The 20,840-nt window shown below is 37.7% G+C and overlaps 1 protein-coding gene across 2 annotated transcripts in view; it reads left to right on the forward strand.

Moving 5' to 3' along the window:
* The window catches only part of naaladl2 (N-acetylated alpha-linked acidic dipeptidase like 2), a 415,941-nt gene that overhangs the window by 203,636 nt on the left and 191,465 nt on the right, over window positions 1–20,840 (forward strand). For both annotated transcript variants that reach the window (XM_017304561.1, XM_008407820.2), the window contains one exon: window positions 13,418–13,685. In XM_017304561.1, coding sequence (XP_017160050.1) covers window positions 13,418–13,685 — 268 coding nt within the window. The remainder of the gene's footprint in view (window positions 1–13,417; window positions 13,686–20,840) is intronic.

Below are 20,840 nucleotides of genomic sequence, written 5' to 3' on the forward strand. Positions count from 1 at the left end.
AAAACATCCTATTTAGAACAGCAAATAGAAGTGGCACAAATCTGATTTGTGGGAGATTGTGAAAAGATCCAAATTGCACAGTTCAGACTGCTGTGAAAACGTTGGATATGGGGCACATATGGGCAAAAATATTGGATTCGGGTCGCATTTCCTTGCTGTGTGAATGCAGCAAACATGAACTATAATATGCAATCTCAATAAAATACATGTAAGTTTGTGATCTGTGATTGAGAAAACCCATAAAATAGGTTTCAAGTTTGAATTTACATTAAGTGGTGGATAATGGAAGAATTCAGACAAGAACAGATAAGGGTCTAGTCAACATTCAAGAATTTCCTAATTGGATTTAAAAATTGCTGTTCACAAATGCTCCACATCTCATCTGGCTTAATATGGATTGCCTTTGTCAAGAAAAACAGAGGGAGCCATTTAAAAAAAAGACTAATTACGCAAAAGGTGTGTGCATGTGCAAATCTGTCATTTTTTTCTTCTCTTTTTCACTATTTTGTGATGATGTGGTGTAAAATCTTAAAGTAAAAGTTTGTGGTTGTAACGTGATGGTATGAGAAAGTTTGAGTACTTTTGTAAAGCTCTGTCTTTGTTCTACAAATTACATACAGTATATATCAGTATGTACAACCAATTTATGAAAACAAAATTGTTTTAAAATTATGAATTTTAAATGAGAAATTCCATAAAGTTTGTGATATTCTTTTCCTACTATACATGTACAGATCATCATAACACAATGTGACCACTCACAGAAGAGCACGTAACATAGCTGCTCTCTTCTACAAAGCAAAGCTTAACCGGAAAAATAAAGTTGTTTGGAGCTGAAAATAATTACTTTCACATTATACGAACACATATTAACAGAAAAGCATTGAAGCTAAACAGAGAGCATATAAACAGAGAGAGAGAAGCTATTGCTTAATACTTTAACACCACTTTAAATTGGAGGCTTGTATCATTTTAACTCTGCTGCTGGATCACATTCCTTTTAATCCTCCCTATTTCACGCTAGAGGTGACAGTCAGCTGTGAAGGCTTTTCAGTGTGCGTTCAGCTGCAGAAAAACTGAGCCTTAACAGGATTATTTTGACAGAAGAATTTCAAGATCACCTGAACTTCACTTTTTTATTCATCATGGAGTCATCCAGTAACCTGCAAGAAACACTATAAAACGCTTATCCTTCAAAGCAAAGTGTTTCCTTCTGTGTCCACAGATGTGGTGAAATCAAGTTGGTTTTAAAATTATGTTTTGAAAATGGATTATTATACTTGTTAAATTGGACGAAAAACGATGCCTAAACCATAGCAATAATTATATTACCATTATATATAATTGCTACCATCTAAACTTATAATTGGGTCAGGTGAGAACATAGTGGGATCTTTATCTAGCTTGCCTCCAGTCAGCCTTAAGAAATAAGTGATTTTAGACAATGTGGAACAACACAAAGACTATTCCAGAGCTTTTTAATACTAATGAATATCACTGAGTAATAAAAGTTTTGAAAAAAGTAAGCCTTTTGATCAACTTTTGATGAATCACAATGTTTTGTTTTGTTTGAGAACTAAAATTTCTAGAATGTTCCTTACTACATTACTGTCTTGTATTAACCTTATTGGAATATTGTAAACTATAATAACAGTAATAATAATTATCGAGCCAATCGGGGTGCCTGAACAGCTGCTCTTACAAAGGGCCGCCTATTTAAAAAAGCTCATCTTTGAAGCTCCAATCCCCAGTTGAGTTTCTGCCCCCCAGAGAACTTCCTCAACCCCCACAAATTCACTAAAGAGTTCCTCCAGACTAGCAGCAGCATCAGTTAACACCATCTGGTGGAACAGCATGTCTACTGAGCCCATCATACAAACTATAAAACTCTTAAGAATGGTTGTAAATGGCATCATGGAGAAGCAAGGTTCTGATGACATGCTGAGGGAGGGAAAGGAAGAATTTCCAGGCGTCAGATACATGTATGATGCAAAGTCAAATTTCTTTAAAGTCATATTTGATATATGCAGCATTTTCATAACTGAGGGTAATGTATTTACTTGATTGGGATATAAAATGGCACTATGTGCCTGGAAAAAGCACGATTATCCTCCTTCAACTCAAAAAGACTAAAATCAGGTGAAGTATTACTATTTAATTTAGTACTATTGCTACATGATTAATATATTTGTGGTAATGTGATGAGAAAAAGCCAAAGAAGCTGAATCAGTGAGCAGCATATTTCTATTTTCTGATGAATGTACCATATTTCTCCTTCCAACACTGAAATAAAACACTTCAATCAATAAAGACAAAAGTTTGATATTAATTCAGCAGTCAACCTAACATATTTGTAGCTCACACATTAAAAGGTAAACATATTTACAGTACATGTTCTGAGCAGCAGCAGTCAGGTGTCCTTCCTCCATCTTTCCAGGTTTCAAATAATTTCTGGGGGAAATTATTTGTATTTAACATATTAATACTCCTCTGCATCTCTTTCTTTTTCCGCGTTCTAATTGAAACCTGGAATTTATCAAGCTCATTTTTGTCTTTCAGCACAGAAATATTTCTTTCTTTCTGCTCTTATTGTAAGCCTTGAAAAATTCTTTCTGTAGATTCAGCTCTGACTTCATTAGGCTGATTTTACTTGCAGCCAGCTCTCTGTTTAATGAATCTTATAACTTTATGCTAATGCATTTCATAAAAGTCAAAGTGTGAGGTTAACTATATTAATTAAGCAGACCCGACATATTTGATTTTGCTAACCAGGGTCATGTTAGCAAAATCATGACCCTGGTTGTTGGGCTAAAATTGTGTGTTCAAGATCTCCTACCTTCTCTTCTCACCACGATTGCAAAGATTAATCTCTATGTTGTCCAGGGCTTCATAAGTCAAGTGTAAAGCCTATGGAATGAGTTTGGAACTTCAGCTCTCGAGGGCTGGCGTCCTGCAATTTTTAGATGTGTTCCTGGTTCAACATACCCGAATCAAATGGCTGAGTTACCTCCCCAATATGCAGTCGGATTCCCCAGAGTCCTGCTAATGACTTGATTATTTGATGAATTTGTGTTGAAGCAGAGATGCATCTAAAAGTTGCAGAGGACTGGAGTTGAAACCTGCTGGTCTACAGTTCGGGTGTGAGCATAACTAGTTAGCAAAGCTTGTGTAGAAAAGAAAAGTGAAGCTATTTTACATGCAGATATACCTTTTGGACTCTTGGATGCAAAGCAAGTCTTTCTACAATGTCTTCTTGTTGTTCAAGACTGACCACACACACGCTCACATGCAGTTAGAGCAGAGAAAAGCACTCCAGGTCCTATGCTGCCATTAAGTGTTAGGAAGAATATAGATTGCTATTCTTAGGATCCACTTCTACTGTCCTAATGTCATGTAATTTCAATATTGAGAGTTTATTAATTACAGGTCAGCATTTCTGACACTAAAATGTTGTCAGAACAACATAATGTGCGCTGGACGTCATCTATCCCCAAATACCAATGGAGTTATGTTCAAGGAAGGATGTAGAATACTTCAAAACGAAGGACATTTTTCTACTTGAAGAAGTAGAAGTAGAAATGGTACGTTTTATGCCTTTAAAAAAATGGAATAAACTCATCCTCTGTGTTTCCGATTATTGTGGTACAATGAGAGAACACTGAACGTCAATTCAATTAATGATGAGAAGGGGGCACCCGATGCCTCAACATGTGATGCCGAGGGAACCTGACCAAACGTGGGGAGTCCTGTTGAAAAACTCTATGATCGCCACACAGACACGGACGCTTGCTACATCATCTCCATATCATTGGGTGACAACCAGAAGCTCCATTGAAGGACAAAGCTCCCAGTTCATGATGGAGCCTTCTCCACTATGACACATAGATATATACCTTCCCTTTATGCTTGGTAGGTTTACATTTTAAACTTTATGATGTGGGTGAAATGGGTCGGGTGTCCTTCCTCCATCTTTGCACAGTAGCTTGCTGGAATCTTGACCCATTCCACCCTGACAGAACTGATCTAATGTAGTCAGGTTTACAGACTGCTTTGTTTGCACACCTGCTCAGGTCTGCCTACACATTTTGTACAGGTCTGAGTTCAGTTTTTTGTGATTAATTTTGTTGTCCTTTTGCAACTTTGTGGCTACTTTTCTGCTATTATTTGGATTATTGTCTGCTTAGAAAACCCATTTGCACCAAATGATTAGCTTCTCTATTAATATCTTCCAAGAATGTTTCCATATTTTCAAATTAGAAAATTTGAAAATAATGTTGGTGATCCTGACTGACCCAAAGCTGGAGAGGTTTGTATAATATAATGGCAGTAAGGAGGGAGAAAGGTTATCTCCTTTTATGCAGCATGCAAACATCTAGTGTTCCTCGGTTAAAACGCTCATGCAACTCCTACATAAACTGGAGATCACATTGTGTGTTCTGCATTATCATATGTGTTATTTAATGCTTTAAACACAATTGGAATACAATATACACAATATCATAGAAGGATATAAGAACCGCTGCACCAAGTTTTCAGTTGGGATGTTAGTTGATGAACTCTGATGTTCTTTCTGAATTTCTCCCTTCTGACTTGTTGTGCAGCGATATGCCAACGATGTCTTAAATCTTCTTTATTGGCAGCCTCAGTCTTCACTTGGATTACATCTAAACACCAACACTGGCACCTGAATAAGAATTTCCTTTCATGAAGCCTGAGCACAAGCTACACACACTGAAAATATGACAAATGTAAATGGGACGAGAGAAATCAAATGTGACTAACGTGCATTGAAACAGAGAAAATCAATTGTCTCTTGAACAAATGGATGAGCTATTAAAATGATTGTGTCCTACAGGAATATATTATCCTCCGCAGCTGCCAGCAGAGGGAACAGCATCTCGTATGCTAAGTCTGCTTGGCCCGGGAATGCACATTAGCACACTCACCAAGTCAATTATTTCTACAATATTCATCGGGTAAATGTGATTTATCTGCCTGCGCCCATGCTCCTAGCTCTTGCCTATTATCATTATAATGAGTCTAAAACATGCAATAAAAATATTGCTACACAAAGCAAAATAGGAGCATGAGGAGACATTTTTCAAGAGCTCATATGTCTGGTGGTGACAAGGAGACTGTTGGATGTTACAGTGGACTAATATTGTCATTTTTACATCTGTGTCATTACAAAAGATGCTGGATTTTAAAGACATTGAGGTTTAAGATTAAAGGATCCTGGTTTCAACTGTTTAATTATTGCGAACAGACTTTTCATCAATTCATACTGTGAGCAAAGTATTAACTAAAGCTTGGCTGAAAAAACATTACAAAAGCTTTCATGGTTTCTGCTGCCTGCTGACGTTTAAACAAACCATTTTTCAATAAGTTTCCCTTGTGAGGGCGACATCAGAGGCAAGTCATCCCATGCGTTGGGTGAAGACGCTAAGCAGGCTTCAAATGCATCCATATTACCACTTCAAAACAATCAGAGCATCTCTTCAGGCACAAGAAAGGTTACACAGCATGGAAATAACACACATTATCTTAACAACCTTATTTTGAAGTTTTTCAATTGCCTTTTGGTATCGTTTCCTCAACCGAATAAATGCATAAATGTACACAGCAGCCATGTTCAATTAGCTGCAAGAAAATGTCAAGAAGACCAAACCGCCCCAAACCAAAGACAAGCATCGATGGTTGTGTCTAACTTTTCTGAACTGAAAGGTCCAGCACAATCTAAAGTGGCGACCCTATTTGGTTTAGATAAAATTAGGAATTTGTTGTCTTGTCCAGAAAAATGCTTTCTTAATATCCTTACACAGGGTAATGAGCGCATATATTGATTGAGAAAGTGCAACGTCATCCTTCCCCCTTTCTGTATGCTTTTGCCAGAAAATTGCTCTCTGTTTATTGGGCATCTCTGTCAGTTGTGGGCGGTAACTCTTCTGACTGATCTGATTGGCTGGATTTTCAGCTCAAATCCAGTGATGGCCAGCAGGGGTAGTCATGGACGTACTTTCATACACCACATAGGAGGAAAGAATGTCAGTTGATGCATTCACATATTGGTGTGAGCCATCTTACATCATATGGTTCAAATCTACGAGGCAGACCTAGAAGATCTGAAAGAAGGTCATTTGTTGGGACATTTATAACAATCTGAAGATGAAACAAGTGTGGATTTACAGGCATTACTCCAAATACATGGCCAATGAAACTATAAGTTGGTTTCAGAGAAAGAAAGCAACCCAACTGTATCCAATTGAAAATCTAAAAGTTTGACAAAACCCAACTGATCAAGTAGCTGTGCTCACAACTACAACGTGTCTCACATGTATTAGAGTTGTTTGAGGAGTCCAAACATTTGATAGCTGCCTTGTCAGTCTGACAAATTGTATACACAATAATATTGATACAACAGTACCTTCCTGCTCTTGGTGACGGCAGATGCTGTTCTCTCTGTAAAATTAACTCCATAACTTTACACTTTGGTAGTTATGATAAACATCCCAATATTCCCTCTTGGCAAGAGTTGAGTCTGTGCCTCAAGCACACAAGATTGGATGTTAAGGTAAATTGTTCAGAAGAAAACAACTGACTTAATTGGTCTTGGCAGTTCTGGGATCTGATTAAAATGCCATCAGGCTGCCTATTGAATGCCTTTTTTTCAGATTAGCATGTGGATTATATATTTTCTATGGCCTGGGAAAGCCTTGGGACCGCAAGACTGTTATATTTTAGTTCTTGTGCGACAGGTTCAGTGTTATTTCCTGGATCCTAAATCTTGCACTTGTCTTGAAATTTTAGCTACATGTGGAACAACCTGGGCATAGAAACCTGAATATCCACAGAAATCCAGTTTCTATCATTTTACTGGTTAATACAAATTGACCTGACATAATACTTTATGCATGTGCATGTGTATATTTTAACATGATGAAATGAATTTATTACATAAGCCATTTTCATGCATAGCTTCCATTACTTATCAATTATGTGGAGGTGGAATGCATTAACATGAAAGCTCTAACCAGTTAATCCTGCAGAGGTTTTGAGAGATAAAAACCAGTATTACAGTCACTGTATGGGATGCTGTCTGTAAAGTTACACAGTCAAAAACGAACAGCAATAATTTGGGTTATGTAGCTTGTCGTAGGAGAAAAGAAATTGGAGTTTACAAAATCACATTTTTTATGTTATTCATTCCTTTATAAAAATGGATGGATGGATGGATGGATGGATGGATGGATGGATGGATGGATGGATGGATGGATGGATGGATGGATGGATGGATGGATGGATGGATGGATGNTGGATGGATGGATGGATGGATGGATGGATGGATGGATGGATGGATGGATGGATGGATGGATGGATGGATGGATGGATGGATGGATGGATGGATGGGTTTTTGTGAGCTTCTAATTTGTTTGTTTCAGTGACATGGTTAGACATTTCTAAATGCATATGGAAGCAACACCCGAACCATACTCATTCCTTCATTGGAAACATAAGAAATGTCAGACATGAAGAATAGAATAGAGTACTCCCAGAAGGCTGGTTTCTCATTGGGTAATTTCCAGATGCCTTAAGGTACGTACCACTGTCATCTGTGTAAACTATATGCAAATAGAAACAGAATTGACATCTACAGCCAGCATGTTATTGCTATGTCCTGGAAACAAGCATGTTCTGAGAAATTGTGTGCATGAGATACACAGAACCAAAGTAAAACGCCAAGGGAAGATATTGTCAGAAAATTGGTAAGATAGCATAATTATCCACAGTGTAATGAGTACCGACATGGGCTGAAAGACCACTAACCGGGGAAGAAGCCATTATTCCAAAAGCAACATAAAAACCCAGATTACAGTTTGCAAATGCACTCCAAGGTAAATGGCTTAATTTACCTCTGAGATGTCCTGCAGACTGATCAAACAGTGTCAGTGAAAAAAGACCCTGCCTTATGGATTTTTCTTTTTTTGTTTACAGCATATGTTTTTAAGTTTTGTCTTCTAACTGTATTATTTTTGTATGTTATTGATCAAAAATGCATTTATTTAAAAATGTTAACATATTTGTTGTATGGACACAATAGGGAATGGTAGAGTGTGAGAGCCACAGAAAACATCAGAATACATTTTAATCAAAGAGAGTCAAAGATGATTACCTACAGAAGGAGCCAGTCTGATGGACACAAACACACTGATGCACATGCAGAGTCCTTTGAGACTTGAAGTGTCAGCAGTGTTGGGCATGTGTCCCAAACCACAGGGAGTCCTTCCAAACACTTGGCTTATGGTAGAAGGTCTCACACACGTCTTGGGAAACACTGTTACACACATGAATGGAAACATTTGCACACGGCCCGGCTCACTGTGGCTGCTGGAGAGCTTTGAGTCGCAGCCTTCTAACACAACGGCCCAAACAACAGTTTGGGCCGTCTGCTCCTGAGTCTGATAGAGATATCGTACATGTCTCTCTCTTACCCACACATTAAACACACACTTCTCATTTAAACTGATCATCCACATCATTTAAACATCTGCTTTGAGATTGAAAAGCGCTCCTCACCTGTTCATTCACACCTAGGGTGAGTCATTTTTACTAGACGGAGGGATAATGGCCTCTCATTGAGGCTTGTGGGGAACATAACATCTTGTAGTTCTTGTCTGAATAGATGTCAAGGCTGGAAAGCTCTAATTTCCCATCCAAGTACACTCACTGACAATAACAGTTAAGCACCCTAAAGGAAGGTTTGTTTAGATGTACTTTGATATTCTCACCAGAAATTGGTGTTAAAAAGGAAGTGGAATAGGTGGTGGTATCAGACGTTGGTACATAGATTCACTGAAGTGTTTAGAAGTCATTCTAAATGTTGCTCAGGTGTTTTGACAACATTACCAGCAATTGATGGAGTTTGATGTAGGTTTTCTAAAGAATGTATTTGACAAGGACAGTGAGGATGTAGTTTGCTGTAATAAGTATTTTATGGAAAACACACCTCCTCTGTTGGTTGCCGTGAACAACCACACCAGCAGAGGGCGCTGGACAGAACACAGACACAAGTTGGAAGGAAAGTGAGCTATAGCCTGTTCATAGATTCTCAGTTAATCAATACAGCACACAGCTGTGTGCCAGTAGCGCCCAGCTTTCCCCTGGGTCTGGCGCCGGTAACACAAACATAACTACGATGTCTGCATCTGATGTGTTGAGCAAAGAGTTTATACTTTAGATAAAGTTTATTCTCACAGCACACTGTTGAGTCTTGCTTTTGCATTTCAATGATGAATAAAGATACCCTGCCTTAAGCTTCAGTTGCCAGTTAAATTTCACATTAGTGACCAAATACCATAACTACACAGCAAATCCAGGAGGCCAGATTAACACTGTCAGATTTGATTTCAACACTTTTAAAGTGTCTATATGGGTCCACACCAGAAAGTGTTAATTTAACTCGTTTTGGAGTTGGTACCTTAACTCTTATAAAGTGTCAAATATCAAATCTGCTGGAGTTAATAATTTAACACTAACACTAATTCAGTGTCAGATCTTAATATTAACTCTCACAGAATACTTCTTTAACTTCTTAAGAGTTATTTGTAATTAATATTAAATAGGTACTTTATTGTTTTGAACTTTTAAAATATCTTTGGAAAATAAACATTTAATACAGGCAATGATTTTCTCAAATGCATTTATTTCAAAATGTGCACCATAATTACAAAACATATTACAACATGGAATAATGTGCATGTTTCACATGTCACTTTTATTCACATATTGCTTATTAAAAGGTCTGACATATCAGCTGTGCAATACAAACTGCAGTATGCTTAATACTTCAATACAATATGCATGAAATTGTTCAAAGTACAAGGTGGAGAAAGTAAAGCAAGCAGTTCAGATAATATTATAGAGTACATATTCTTTTAACAGGTAGATTGGCAGATATGTACATTACATAACAGACCAACCTGATATTCAGATCCATCATTTCTTATCCAGTTTATGTTTCTGTTGATAAGAGACATTTCCTCTCTGACTCCACCAAAGAGATGTCCACTCACTAACAGATTGTCTTCGGTTTGTTGTTCTGTTCGTGACGTTTGGCTGGAGACACCAACATGCTCCTCTACTGCATCGGATAGTCTTCAGTCTCTGAGTAGGACAGCCAGTGTCGGTCTCTGGATCATAACAAACAAAAAACATAACAATGAGGAATGGAACGAAGGAATACATTTTTACTACAACTCTAACAACAAGCCTCTATTACAGAATTACAGAAATGTAGAGTTTCAGAGATATCAACACTTACATAATCATTTTTGGAGCTTGAATCTTTGAAGAATCCATGGAGGGATCGGGAGGGAGAGGTTAGGCTGACGACTGGCGGTTCATCCGCAACCAAACTGGTTCTAATATATACAAAAAGACAATAAAAGGATTAAAACATGCTGCAAAACGTATAAGAAGACACAACAGTGGGAATAATGCTCTCAACATAAAAAAGATCTGTTCAAGTTAGCCAAGAATTTGATTAAATGTTCACTGGCTTGATTTTTTTCAACACTTATACTCCGCTAACATTCGGCATGCTAAGCTAAAAATGCTAACACCGAGCCGTGTGGCCAACGTGACGTCTATCATACAGGTTGAGCTCAACTCAAAATAATAGTTATAAACCATCTCAGAAAAAAATGACTTATCAAGCGCAGTAAACACCTCAGACAGGTGGAAAGTAAATAGTCCTGAAATGACTTGGCTGCTGTCGCTTCGCTTCGGTGGGAATCTGTGATTCTGGGGCGGAGTCAGTGAATCAACTCCTTCAGTGTTAGAGCCGCTGGTGGAGTTCAGAGTTAAGAAGTCAAGAGTTATTTATTCTATTTTAACAGCTCTAGATTAGGAAACACTTTGTTTTAACACTGGATTTTAACTACCAATAGTATCCACTGCAGAGTTACATAAACAGAATGTGACTCTATAAGTGTAAAATTAACTCTGCTTTTGCACAAAGTCTACTAACACCAAAACATTTAACACTTTTAAATTTGCTGTGTACAGTTTATTTAACACTATGCAAATGTTCTGTCTGCACTGAGGAAGATTCACTCACTTTGGTCATGCATAGTGCTTGCAGTGGTTTCAGCTAATTGCTTTATCTACTCCCTGATATTTACTTAGTAAACTACTGCAGGAACTCATGCAATGTCTAATGTTCCTTCAAACTTTTTTTCCTGACGGTCAGTCAGGAGTGAATAGAGCAATTTATTACTGAAACATGTTTCCTTCTGTAATTACAATAATTGCTGATCATACAAAATTTACAAAGTATCTTTACAAAAATAAATAATAGACAATGAAATAATACTGAAGTGATAGAATGGGTGAATTTATACTCAAAATCAATATTGCTACGGGTTGTTTTTAATTTATCTTTGACGTTCTTAAAGTTTTGTTTTGATTTGTGTTTTTGTGTTTTAGGGTCTTTCTTAATGTCCTTGTAATGTTTGTAAAAGGCTGATATTGTTGAGGTGGTTGATGTGAATTTTTGTGTTGTAATTTTGTTGATAAGGTATTTTAAAATGGTTTTATTGTAATGTTTGTGGTGTGGGCCACAGGAAGAATAGTTTCTACTATAGTAGAGACTAATGGGGATCCTTAAATAAACAAATATAAACATTGCAGTTGATTTCAACTCTTCTATGAGCTCCGAAGTTGTATTTTCTATGCTATTGCTACTTAGCCAGTAGGATAGAGTCTGACGGCAATTAAAACTCGCAGTAGACATAAACATTTCCAAAAGTGCTAATGCTAATAGAATAGGAAGAACAGATTAAAACAGAGAAGAAGAAAACAGTCATATACCGAACACCTGAGATTGTCATCAAAAGATTTTATAGTATTGTGCAGGGAATCGGATTGGTTCGTTTTAATTTTCCATTTGCATAAAAGGAGTAGTGTGGAGGGTCAATTCAACTTAAGCATAACTGATATTGGCATTGATATTCTTTCAGTAAGGTAAAATAAGCAATCTCTTGAAAAATAAGGCTGTACTTGTTCCTTTTGTTTTCATTCTTATAGTTCTCTTGACTTGCAGTTTTCCTGAGGTTTATTTTACTTCAGACATCACCGCTGGTGGAGTGCTGGGTTTTTGAGGCTGAAATGCCAGCCATGAAAGTCTGTACACGTCTTTATTGGTGATCTTTTGAGTCCAGCTCTCTGCGAGTCAAAACAATAAGAAGGGTAAACATTAAGAATCAAACAAACCAGGAGAATCAAATAAGACCTGGATCAATCTTTATTGACATTTCTTTTGTGCAATTAGGAAAATGAGAATGATGGGGACTCCAGAATCCTGTGAGGATTTTTGGTGTGTTTGAGAAGCAAAGAAAGACTAGAAGTTCATTCAGTTTAGACCCCTGGCAAAACAGACTGAGGATGAATAGAACGGTTATCTGCAATACTGAAGATCAATTAGTTTATGTTCTGCACTTATCTACACAAATTCTGAATTGGATTCTGCCCATCAGTCTTACAGGCAGGTTTTAGTTTTTGTTCCTACTTTTATTAAGCAGCAAAGCAAAAGGGAACATTAACAGGTAATGTTTTAGTGACAAAAAAGATGAATTATATCTTTTTAACTATTTTCCTTTTAAAATTAGTAATGTATGAAAATATTGATAAAACTGTACATTGTACATTCAGGTCTACAAAACTCTGAGTGCTAATTGTCTTTATGTTCTTCAGTTGATTTCTCTGTGAGAAAATGTTTTCTTTCTGTTGCTGAGACGTCGTTCTCTGATCGTGGCTCCATGCAGCTCACTGGAACAATCAGATGTTCAGAAAGCAGCTTCAGCCGTCACTTTTCACATTATTTACCACAACTTTACTGAAAAGATATGTTTTACTTTAAAAATCACACCACTCTGCAGTTACTTTGATTACAAAGAGAAAACATTTTCCAGGCATTTGGTTAATATTTAACCAACTGGTCATGATTTACACATAGCAGCAGCAGGAATCTTTCTAAATATTGACAAATCTTAGCTTGTTCCCTTGGCTTTCAATCCGTTTTGCATGTGATGTTATTCATGTTTTCCTTGTTATTTCCACTTCATAACACATAAGTTGGAGATTATTTTGAATTTCTTTGTGTGTGTTACTTGGACTCTGAAATATGGTGGTAAATTTATCTTAATAGAAACATTAGAAGTTGATGTGATTGATACTTATTTCACTTACTGTTTGTGGTTAATGAACAAAATACATTTTCCAATGCTATCTAGTCATTTTACTAAATATTGCTTGAATTTGCATCTGAGCTCAATAATTAATCAAGCTAAAAAAAACAAACAAAAACAGGCTTCATAATCCCAAACAGCTTAACTTTCCTGATCGTTATATTGTGTTCCAGGTCTTTCTCCAGCCTGGCAGGCGACAGTGAGGAGTCCAGGGCCAGGTACCTGTACAGGCAGTGGGTCGGACTTGGCCTGACTGATGTCCACCTGTACAATCACACGGTTCTGCTCAGCTTGCCTGGCTCCACTCCAAACACCATCACCGACAGATCCAGCCACCAGTGCTTTCTTCCCCACGGGACCCCGTGTGACCAGCGGGGGCCCACTGACCTGCTGAAGCAGCAGTTCTACTACGCAGCCTACTCTGCAGTAGGCAGCGTTCAGGTACCAGCTGCCTCTTTGGGTTTGACCTACTGCATATGAGTGGGTTCTGGCCTCTTTAACCTGTTTGATATCATAAAAACGTATGAGGCTTCTTTCTACTCTAACATATTTGGTCTGAAATAATTAAGGAAATGAATTGTGTTAATGGCTGCACACTGGCGCTTTTGGTAGAGCTGTTGCCTTGCAGCAAGAAGGTTCTAGGTTCGATTCCCAGCCCCGGTCTTTCTGCATGGAGTTTGCATGTTCTCCCTGTGCATGGTGGGTTTTCTCCAGGTACTCCGGTTTCCTCCCACAGCATGGTGCATAAAAACAGCACATCTAATCCGTACAAGACCTGAAACACAGACACATACGTACTTATATTCTAACATGGCTTGATCACTTGAAAACAAAGCCGACGTATTTGAAGTGAACTCTCTTCCTGCCGGTTCCCAGGCTCTGGTTCTCTGTCTGTGACATCCAGAGCAGAGGGAGGTGAAGTGGCATTCGCTTCATTTCTATCCTGTTTGGTAAACATTTTGACCGGATTAAATAGTTTGAAAGTCAGTTCATTCATTTTTACTCAGCTTCACCTCACATTCAGCTCATGGAAAAAACATCAGATGGGAAAAAAACAGAAGTAAACTAAGTAGATAAATTGGAGTTTAGGTGCACACAGATGTACTTACAGGACATTTTCATACAAAAGAACATGTATTTAATTTATTTATTTTTATTTTTTTCACAATTGGGTTGATGACAGTCAAATTATACCAAAATCTCCTCATGAAAAAGTTTTCTAAAAAAAGGTACGGATCATGTGGACACCTACAGCTGATACAAGAGTGACCTATATTGTATATGTTGTATGTTGCTGCATCTTTGTCTTTCCTTGCAACTACTTTGATTTCTTTCACCTGAATTGTACAGCACTGATATCTCATCATATGTAGAAAACGTTTCAAAAATCAGAATATTTACGCCCAGGATAATGCACCAAACTCTAAATTTAAGTAATCTTATGTACTAAATGGACTCAAATGAGACATAAACAACACCTACAGCAAAGTAAAGTTTAATTAAAAAAAAAACAAACAAGTAGGTGCATCGGGTCCGAACCACTGAGCAGTTTACACACACTGTACTAACAAAGATAGGAACTGAGCTTACAAGTGCAGTGGCTCCAGATAACTCCAAAATATGGAAACCATTAAAAAAAAGTCTTTTAAAAGATGGCATTTGAGTCATAATAGATGCGTGGTTAATCTTTTCCACCATCCTTCCAGAGTGTGAAGGTTAATGGAAGTCATTATGCATGTAGTCTGCCTGCGTTGGGCGCCAGTCACACACATACAAAGAAATGCCGTCACACTATTTTTAGAGGATTTTACTTCTCTGTATCCCGGGAACAGAGAAAGGGGTTGAAGGAGAAGCTTGTTATTCCCTTGAGCCCCCCCGCTCGGCCTGAGGGCAGATGAAAAGTTGGAGCCATTCTCTGAATACCAAGTTTTTCCTCTCACTCTCTGCTCCCCCCGCTTTCCGTTCTCCTTTCTCTGCTTTGCTTGATCCATCCAGCTGTCCTCTTGTGGAAGTCAAACCAAAAGGAGGGTCACAGTCATCCATCACCAGATTATTTTCTAGCTTCATTCCATTCCTTTCCTTGCATAAAGTGGCAGTTTGCAGGGTCTATGCATTGCTTCCACAATTAAATATGGCATTGGTGATTGATAGAGTGGAGTCCTTGTGAAGAATACGGAACTATTGATTCCTGATATGTTGGCCATGTTTGGAGGGCTAGTCCTCTGGGGATGAGGCACATTTGCACATATGTATCTGTCCAAATTTGTAATGTTCACATATATGTTTGTTATAATTAAATGAAGCACTGCAGCAGGTAGATTTTAACCAAGTTTAACAATATATATTTAGATGTGATATGCAAAGATTTTCTATAGTCTGTATTTCATAGGGACCAGTGCAGTTCTGAACAAATCCATGTGTATGCAAATAACAGAGTTGAGGATGAGGTAAAGACAAGGGCTTCATTAAGTGTCTCAACATCACAGAGTCAGGAAGTTCAGGGATGCTTTTTAAATGCTCACTTCTGAAATGAAATGCCTTTCAAGGAAGGCAGTAGGGAAAAGCTTCTAACTAATTCAACAAAGCTTAGAAGATTGCTTCCCTTGTCGTTTGTGTGTTTGCACTCTTCACCCCTTTTTCTTCTCTCCATTCTCTGTGTTTTGGCAACATACTTCACAATCAGCTGCATATGTAATGATTGTGACCATTTATTTGCCACCCCGTTCATTGGTGCTCCCTAAGTGGAATGGTTTAATTCAAAGTATATTTATCTGACTGTATGTCGCAGTCAAAGTTGGGTTTTAACCTAAATTCAATTGAGAAGCTGTGAAAGGACTTGAAAACTGACCTACTTTGCAAATAATTGGTGAACCTGTCACTCTTGGTAGAAAGGGCGGTTCTACAAAATAGAGACTCATCCTGCACTTTGAAAAATTTAGAAAATCGTGTGTCCTTTTCCCTCTATAGGCAATTTTTGAATGTGTTGTAAAACGCCCATATCTACGTATCTCCTGTTAAAAAGGGGTCATTAACATAACTACATGTTAGCTCTGTCTAACATGTAGTTTGCACTTTCTCTCCAGTTTCAGTAAAATTCATGTTACTGATTACATTTAATTGAATAAAACAGTTGTTTGTCCGTGTTGCCCTGTGATGGATTGCTGGTGTGCACCCTGCCTCTCGCCCCCTGGAGATCATCAGCAGCCTCTCTTTATCCTGCACCAATACGTATCCATGTACAGTAGACTGATGAGCCATCCAGTTGCTCAAAGGAGTTATTTTTTTTAAAATAGCGTCATATACACTGTAATTTATAATTACGCCCCTATGTTGTTTTTAATCCTGTAATGTTTTGTTTATAAAACAATACAGGATGTTTTGTAACAACAATCCAATAATCCATGTGTCCCCATGTGTCATGGGTAGGACTGTGTCATTTTATAGATTCTACGATACTTATCAATATTTTTTATCCACGGGTATCAATACATTAAATCCTACTTTGAATTTTATGTCAAATTCACATGAATTAAATGACAGCTATCACAAATGACATATTGTTTTACGAACTTGCACATGTACAAATATAAAAATGACATGTAATGAACCAACCAGTTACTATTAATTAAATAATGAAATAGATAAATTACCTAATGTAAGTGAATAAGACAAAAAATGTTCCTTTTTTGCATAACCAAATACACAAAGCCGTACAATTCACATTCAAACAAAGCGAATGTATAACAAATGCATACCAAAAACATTTATTACACCAATATTTCACCATCAGTTAAATTAATTCAATCCAAGTCTATTGAACAATCACAAAATGTCACCAAAATCATTCTGTACCTATACAATCTTTCAAAACATCTTAATATATCAAATCATATACATTTGTGTAGTTTTTGTATATTGTGATATACATTTTATTGTGAGCAGAATATCGTATTGTGAGATCGGTGTATTGCTACAGCCTTTGTCATGGGAACACATGTATGAATGTTAGAAAGGAAAATAAGCATGTCTGCATTTAGGAATGTTTAAAAGTGTGTTGAGAAACCATATCATCAAGCATTGTGGAAAGAGAAGATAGGAAAACATATTTTACATTATAAAATAATGCACAGATTGAGATGGCACCACAATAACAGGCTTGGAAGGCAGGACATATCCAATCACAAAGGCAGTAGTCCTGCCAGGTTAAGTGAGCCAGTCAAACAGGTGAGGACAGGCAGACGTCAGACTGTTTTACTCCTCATTAACCTTAACAGAAGTAAAAAACAGAACTGCCCCCCAAACTCTGGGTGAGGTACCCTGGGGCAGTTGGTGACATCTTCAGTGGAACAGCCTGAAAATTAGATGTATTTGGGAGTTTGAGAACTCTATTAACTGTCGAGATATAATGTATGAAGTGCTGCCCTTTACGCGAAGCTCTACTTGGCCTCCTGCCGCCTGGATCAGAGGAAGAAAATGGGATAGCCCTTTCAGCCACCACCTGATTCACTGTGGAGTCAGAAAACCTGTTTTCTCTATCTGATCCTCCTGATGCTGTCGAAATACGGATCACTGCTAGACATAGTTTGAAGATCATCTTCTCCACAACAATAACTAGTTTTTGTGGAGACAAGAGTCTAGTAACAGACATGTTACTAGACAAGTCTGTCAACAGTGTTGCATTGGGACACAAGAGATCTGTTCCATCTCACCTTTTACTAATCACACCTACAGTCTGTGATGTCAGTATGTCTGTTAAAGGCAAACCTTCAAAAGGATGCTCGCATTCATATGTATGTCTCTTATTCTCACAATAAGAGACATGCAGATGTACCATGACACATTTATGTTACTTACTTCTGTCTTTGTCTTTAAATCAAATTCCTAGTGATTCATGGGCTTTTATGCAGCTTTCCTAACGTTTCACTAATGTGCTTTTTTCTTTGCTTGAAATGGTAAGAAAAGTGCAAAGAACTAAGTCCAACTATGTTTTGAAGAGCTGGCAATAACCTTTCTATGCAATTTTAAATGTTTTAGTTGATCAAATGACCTAACGAAGTCTTACCTCCAGTGTCTATTAGATCACATTTTTTACAGGACCAGTTGGCATGACGCCGGCTCCACCCCACTTCAGGAAGCAGAGCAAACCTCCAGCAAAAAAACAGTGTTATAATGAAACTCAATGTGGAAACTCAATATGTTACCAAAGACATTTTGAGTCATTTTTATCTTATCAGCAAAGACAAAAGGCAAGAAAATTCTCCAATGAGTCGTCCACCAGGTCTGTAAGGTTATCACAGCTAGAAGAAGAATGATGAGGGCCACAAAGTCTCGTTGGATGTGAGTGAAAAATGTCTTCAGCACATTTTGTACTCACTTGATCAGTAATAACTCAAATGAGTTATTTGAGTTAACTCATTTGTTATTTGAGTTATTATTAACTCAAATAACTCATTTGAGTTAACTCAAATGAGTTATTGAAAATTTTGTCTTCAGGAAATTGCTTAGAAAAAAACAGCAGCATAAAAAGGTGCTTATATGTTAATACAGCAGCTAGTACAGTATATGTTTTCATGCTGCCATAGAGCTACCTATTTAATTTACTCAGAAAATCAAGCATAACTGCCTTCACTTATTGATCTTTGATTTGACTTTCAGTCATACAGTGTCTATTATGACAAAAAATGTCAAAATAGACACTGCAACATAATAGACTGGGATGTTAGCTACCAGTCACCTTTATACAGACCAACATGTTGCTGGCAATCACATTTTGATTCAACTGGACATGAAGTCGGCTGCAGGCCTTGATCCATTTTTCCAGACTTCATTTGGGTTTTGGAAATTGAATAAATTGTTTCCGCCCTCTAAGCGCTCTGGGTAACGGCTGTCGGAATTGCATGTTAACCATTGACAACGTTTGATTTCCTTTTATTTTCCTCATTCTTTGTGACCGCAGTGTGTTTGCAATAATGAACTCAGCAATGCTGATGGAGGCTCAGTTCCTCTGCATAAAAGGGCGTGTACTTTGGGGCAATTTACAACCGCTGGTTGGTCATTTGATGACATTCCCCCTGGAATTATTGACAGGTATTTATTGACATCATGTCAATTGTATAAAGTTATTTTTTTTTGTCTGATACAAAATAGGCACAGACCATTGAATCTAAAACTTTCTAAAAAAGAAAACATCAGATGAAGATCCAGAGTTTAAATAGATGCTATAGAAATGGATCCCTAAATGTCCTTAAGCATACGAGCAACACAACTCATAAAAAATATCGACTAATTCAACTAAGAAGCTAAATGTACAGCTGGAATTATTCTAGAAGGTTTTAACAATAGTGGGATAGATGATGGTGCCTATGGTGGTGGGAGTTACCCTGTAATTGATGGGTTGCCAGTTTGAAATCTCACTTTGTATGTCTCAGTCATTGTGTCCTTGGGCAATACACTTGACCCACCTCGCCTGCTGGTGGTGGTCAGAGGGCCCAACGACGGCCTGGCAGTCTCTCCTCTGTCAGACTACCCTATGGCAGCTGTGGCTACTATCCAGTAGCTTGGAACCATCAGTGTGTGAATATGTGTGTAGGTGGGTGAATTGAGATTGAGTGTGAAGTGTTTTGGGGTCCTCTGGACTTGACAAAGTACTATTCAAGTACAGGTGAAGTACCGTGGTGGAAGTTCAACTTGGGTACCAAGATATCATATTTCAAAATCAGGTTTCCCTGTTATTTTATTCATATCTGTTGGATAATATATGAGACGAAGGTCAAAAAGGTCAGTGTAGACACCTTTTGGTGTAGTTTCTCCACATCCAATGGATTTTCCTCATAAGGGACAGTCAAGGTCATTTCTATCCTATTTGAAATTGGGAAATATGGACAAGATCACAAAGCACATGACTTCGTCATATTATCATCTCTGTGTTTATAATTGGTCAAAATATCTTACTTGTCTCTATCCAAAAGCTCACAAGGGAGAAACCAGTGCTTTGGCATGACAGAAAAAAGGGAAAGAAATGAACTGATGCTTTATGTTAGGCTGGTCTGACTCACAGAATTCAACTAAATTCATTGATGTGAATTTCGATGTGAGCTGCAGTTTTTCTCTGTAATTTTTATTTATTTTTTTCATTTTTTTATGCTTGAATGTGACCATAGCTTAGAAAGGAAGTAGTAATACATTATAGGATGAGACCAGTTTAAATAATTGGGCACCATTCATCAACATATTATTTTGTTTGCCCTCAATTTTAAATCTAGTTCGAAGGACACGCATAGTGGGAAAATGAAATATTTGTGTATAATGACGCTAATTCTTTTAGCCAGAGCTGTCACCTCCATCGTTAATTTAACTACCTTGCTAAGATGAAACGGAAGAATGCGAGCCAGGAGGAGGGAGACAGGGATTCAGTTCAAGCAGAACCATCTCAGTGAGCAGAGAGATTATTCAGTATTACATTTCACTGTGCCTTGTACTGTTTCCCAGCCTGCAAGTTAAATGGAAAGACTTTTATGATGCAAATGCAGGCAGCAGTGATAAATCTCTCCTGCTCTCTTCTCCTGAACTCCCCTGATTCAAAGCGATGTGCTCTCT

This window comes from Poecilia reticulata, linkage group LG4, assembly GCF_000633615.1.
Source record: "Poecilia reticulata strain Guanapo linkage group LG4, Guppy_female_1.0+MT, whole genome shotgun sequence".
NCBI classification, from domain to species: domain Eukaryota; kingdom Metazoa; phylum Chordata; class Actinopteri; order Cyprinodontiformes; family Poeciliidae; genus Poecilia; species Poecilia reticulata.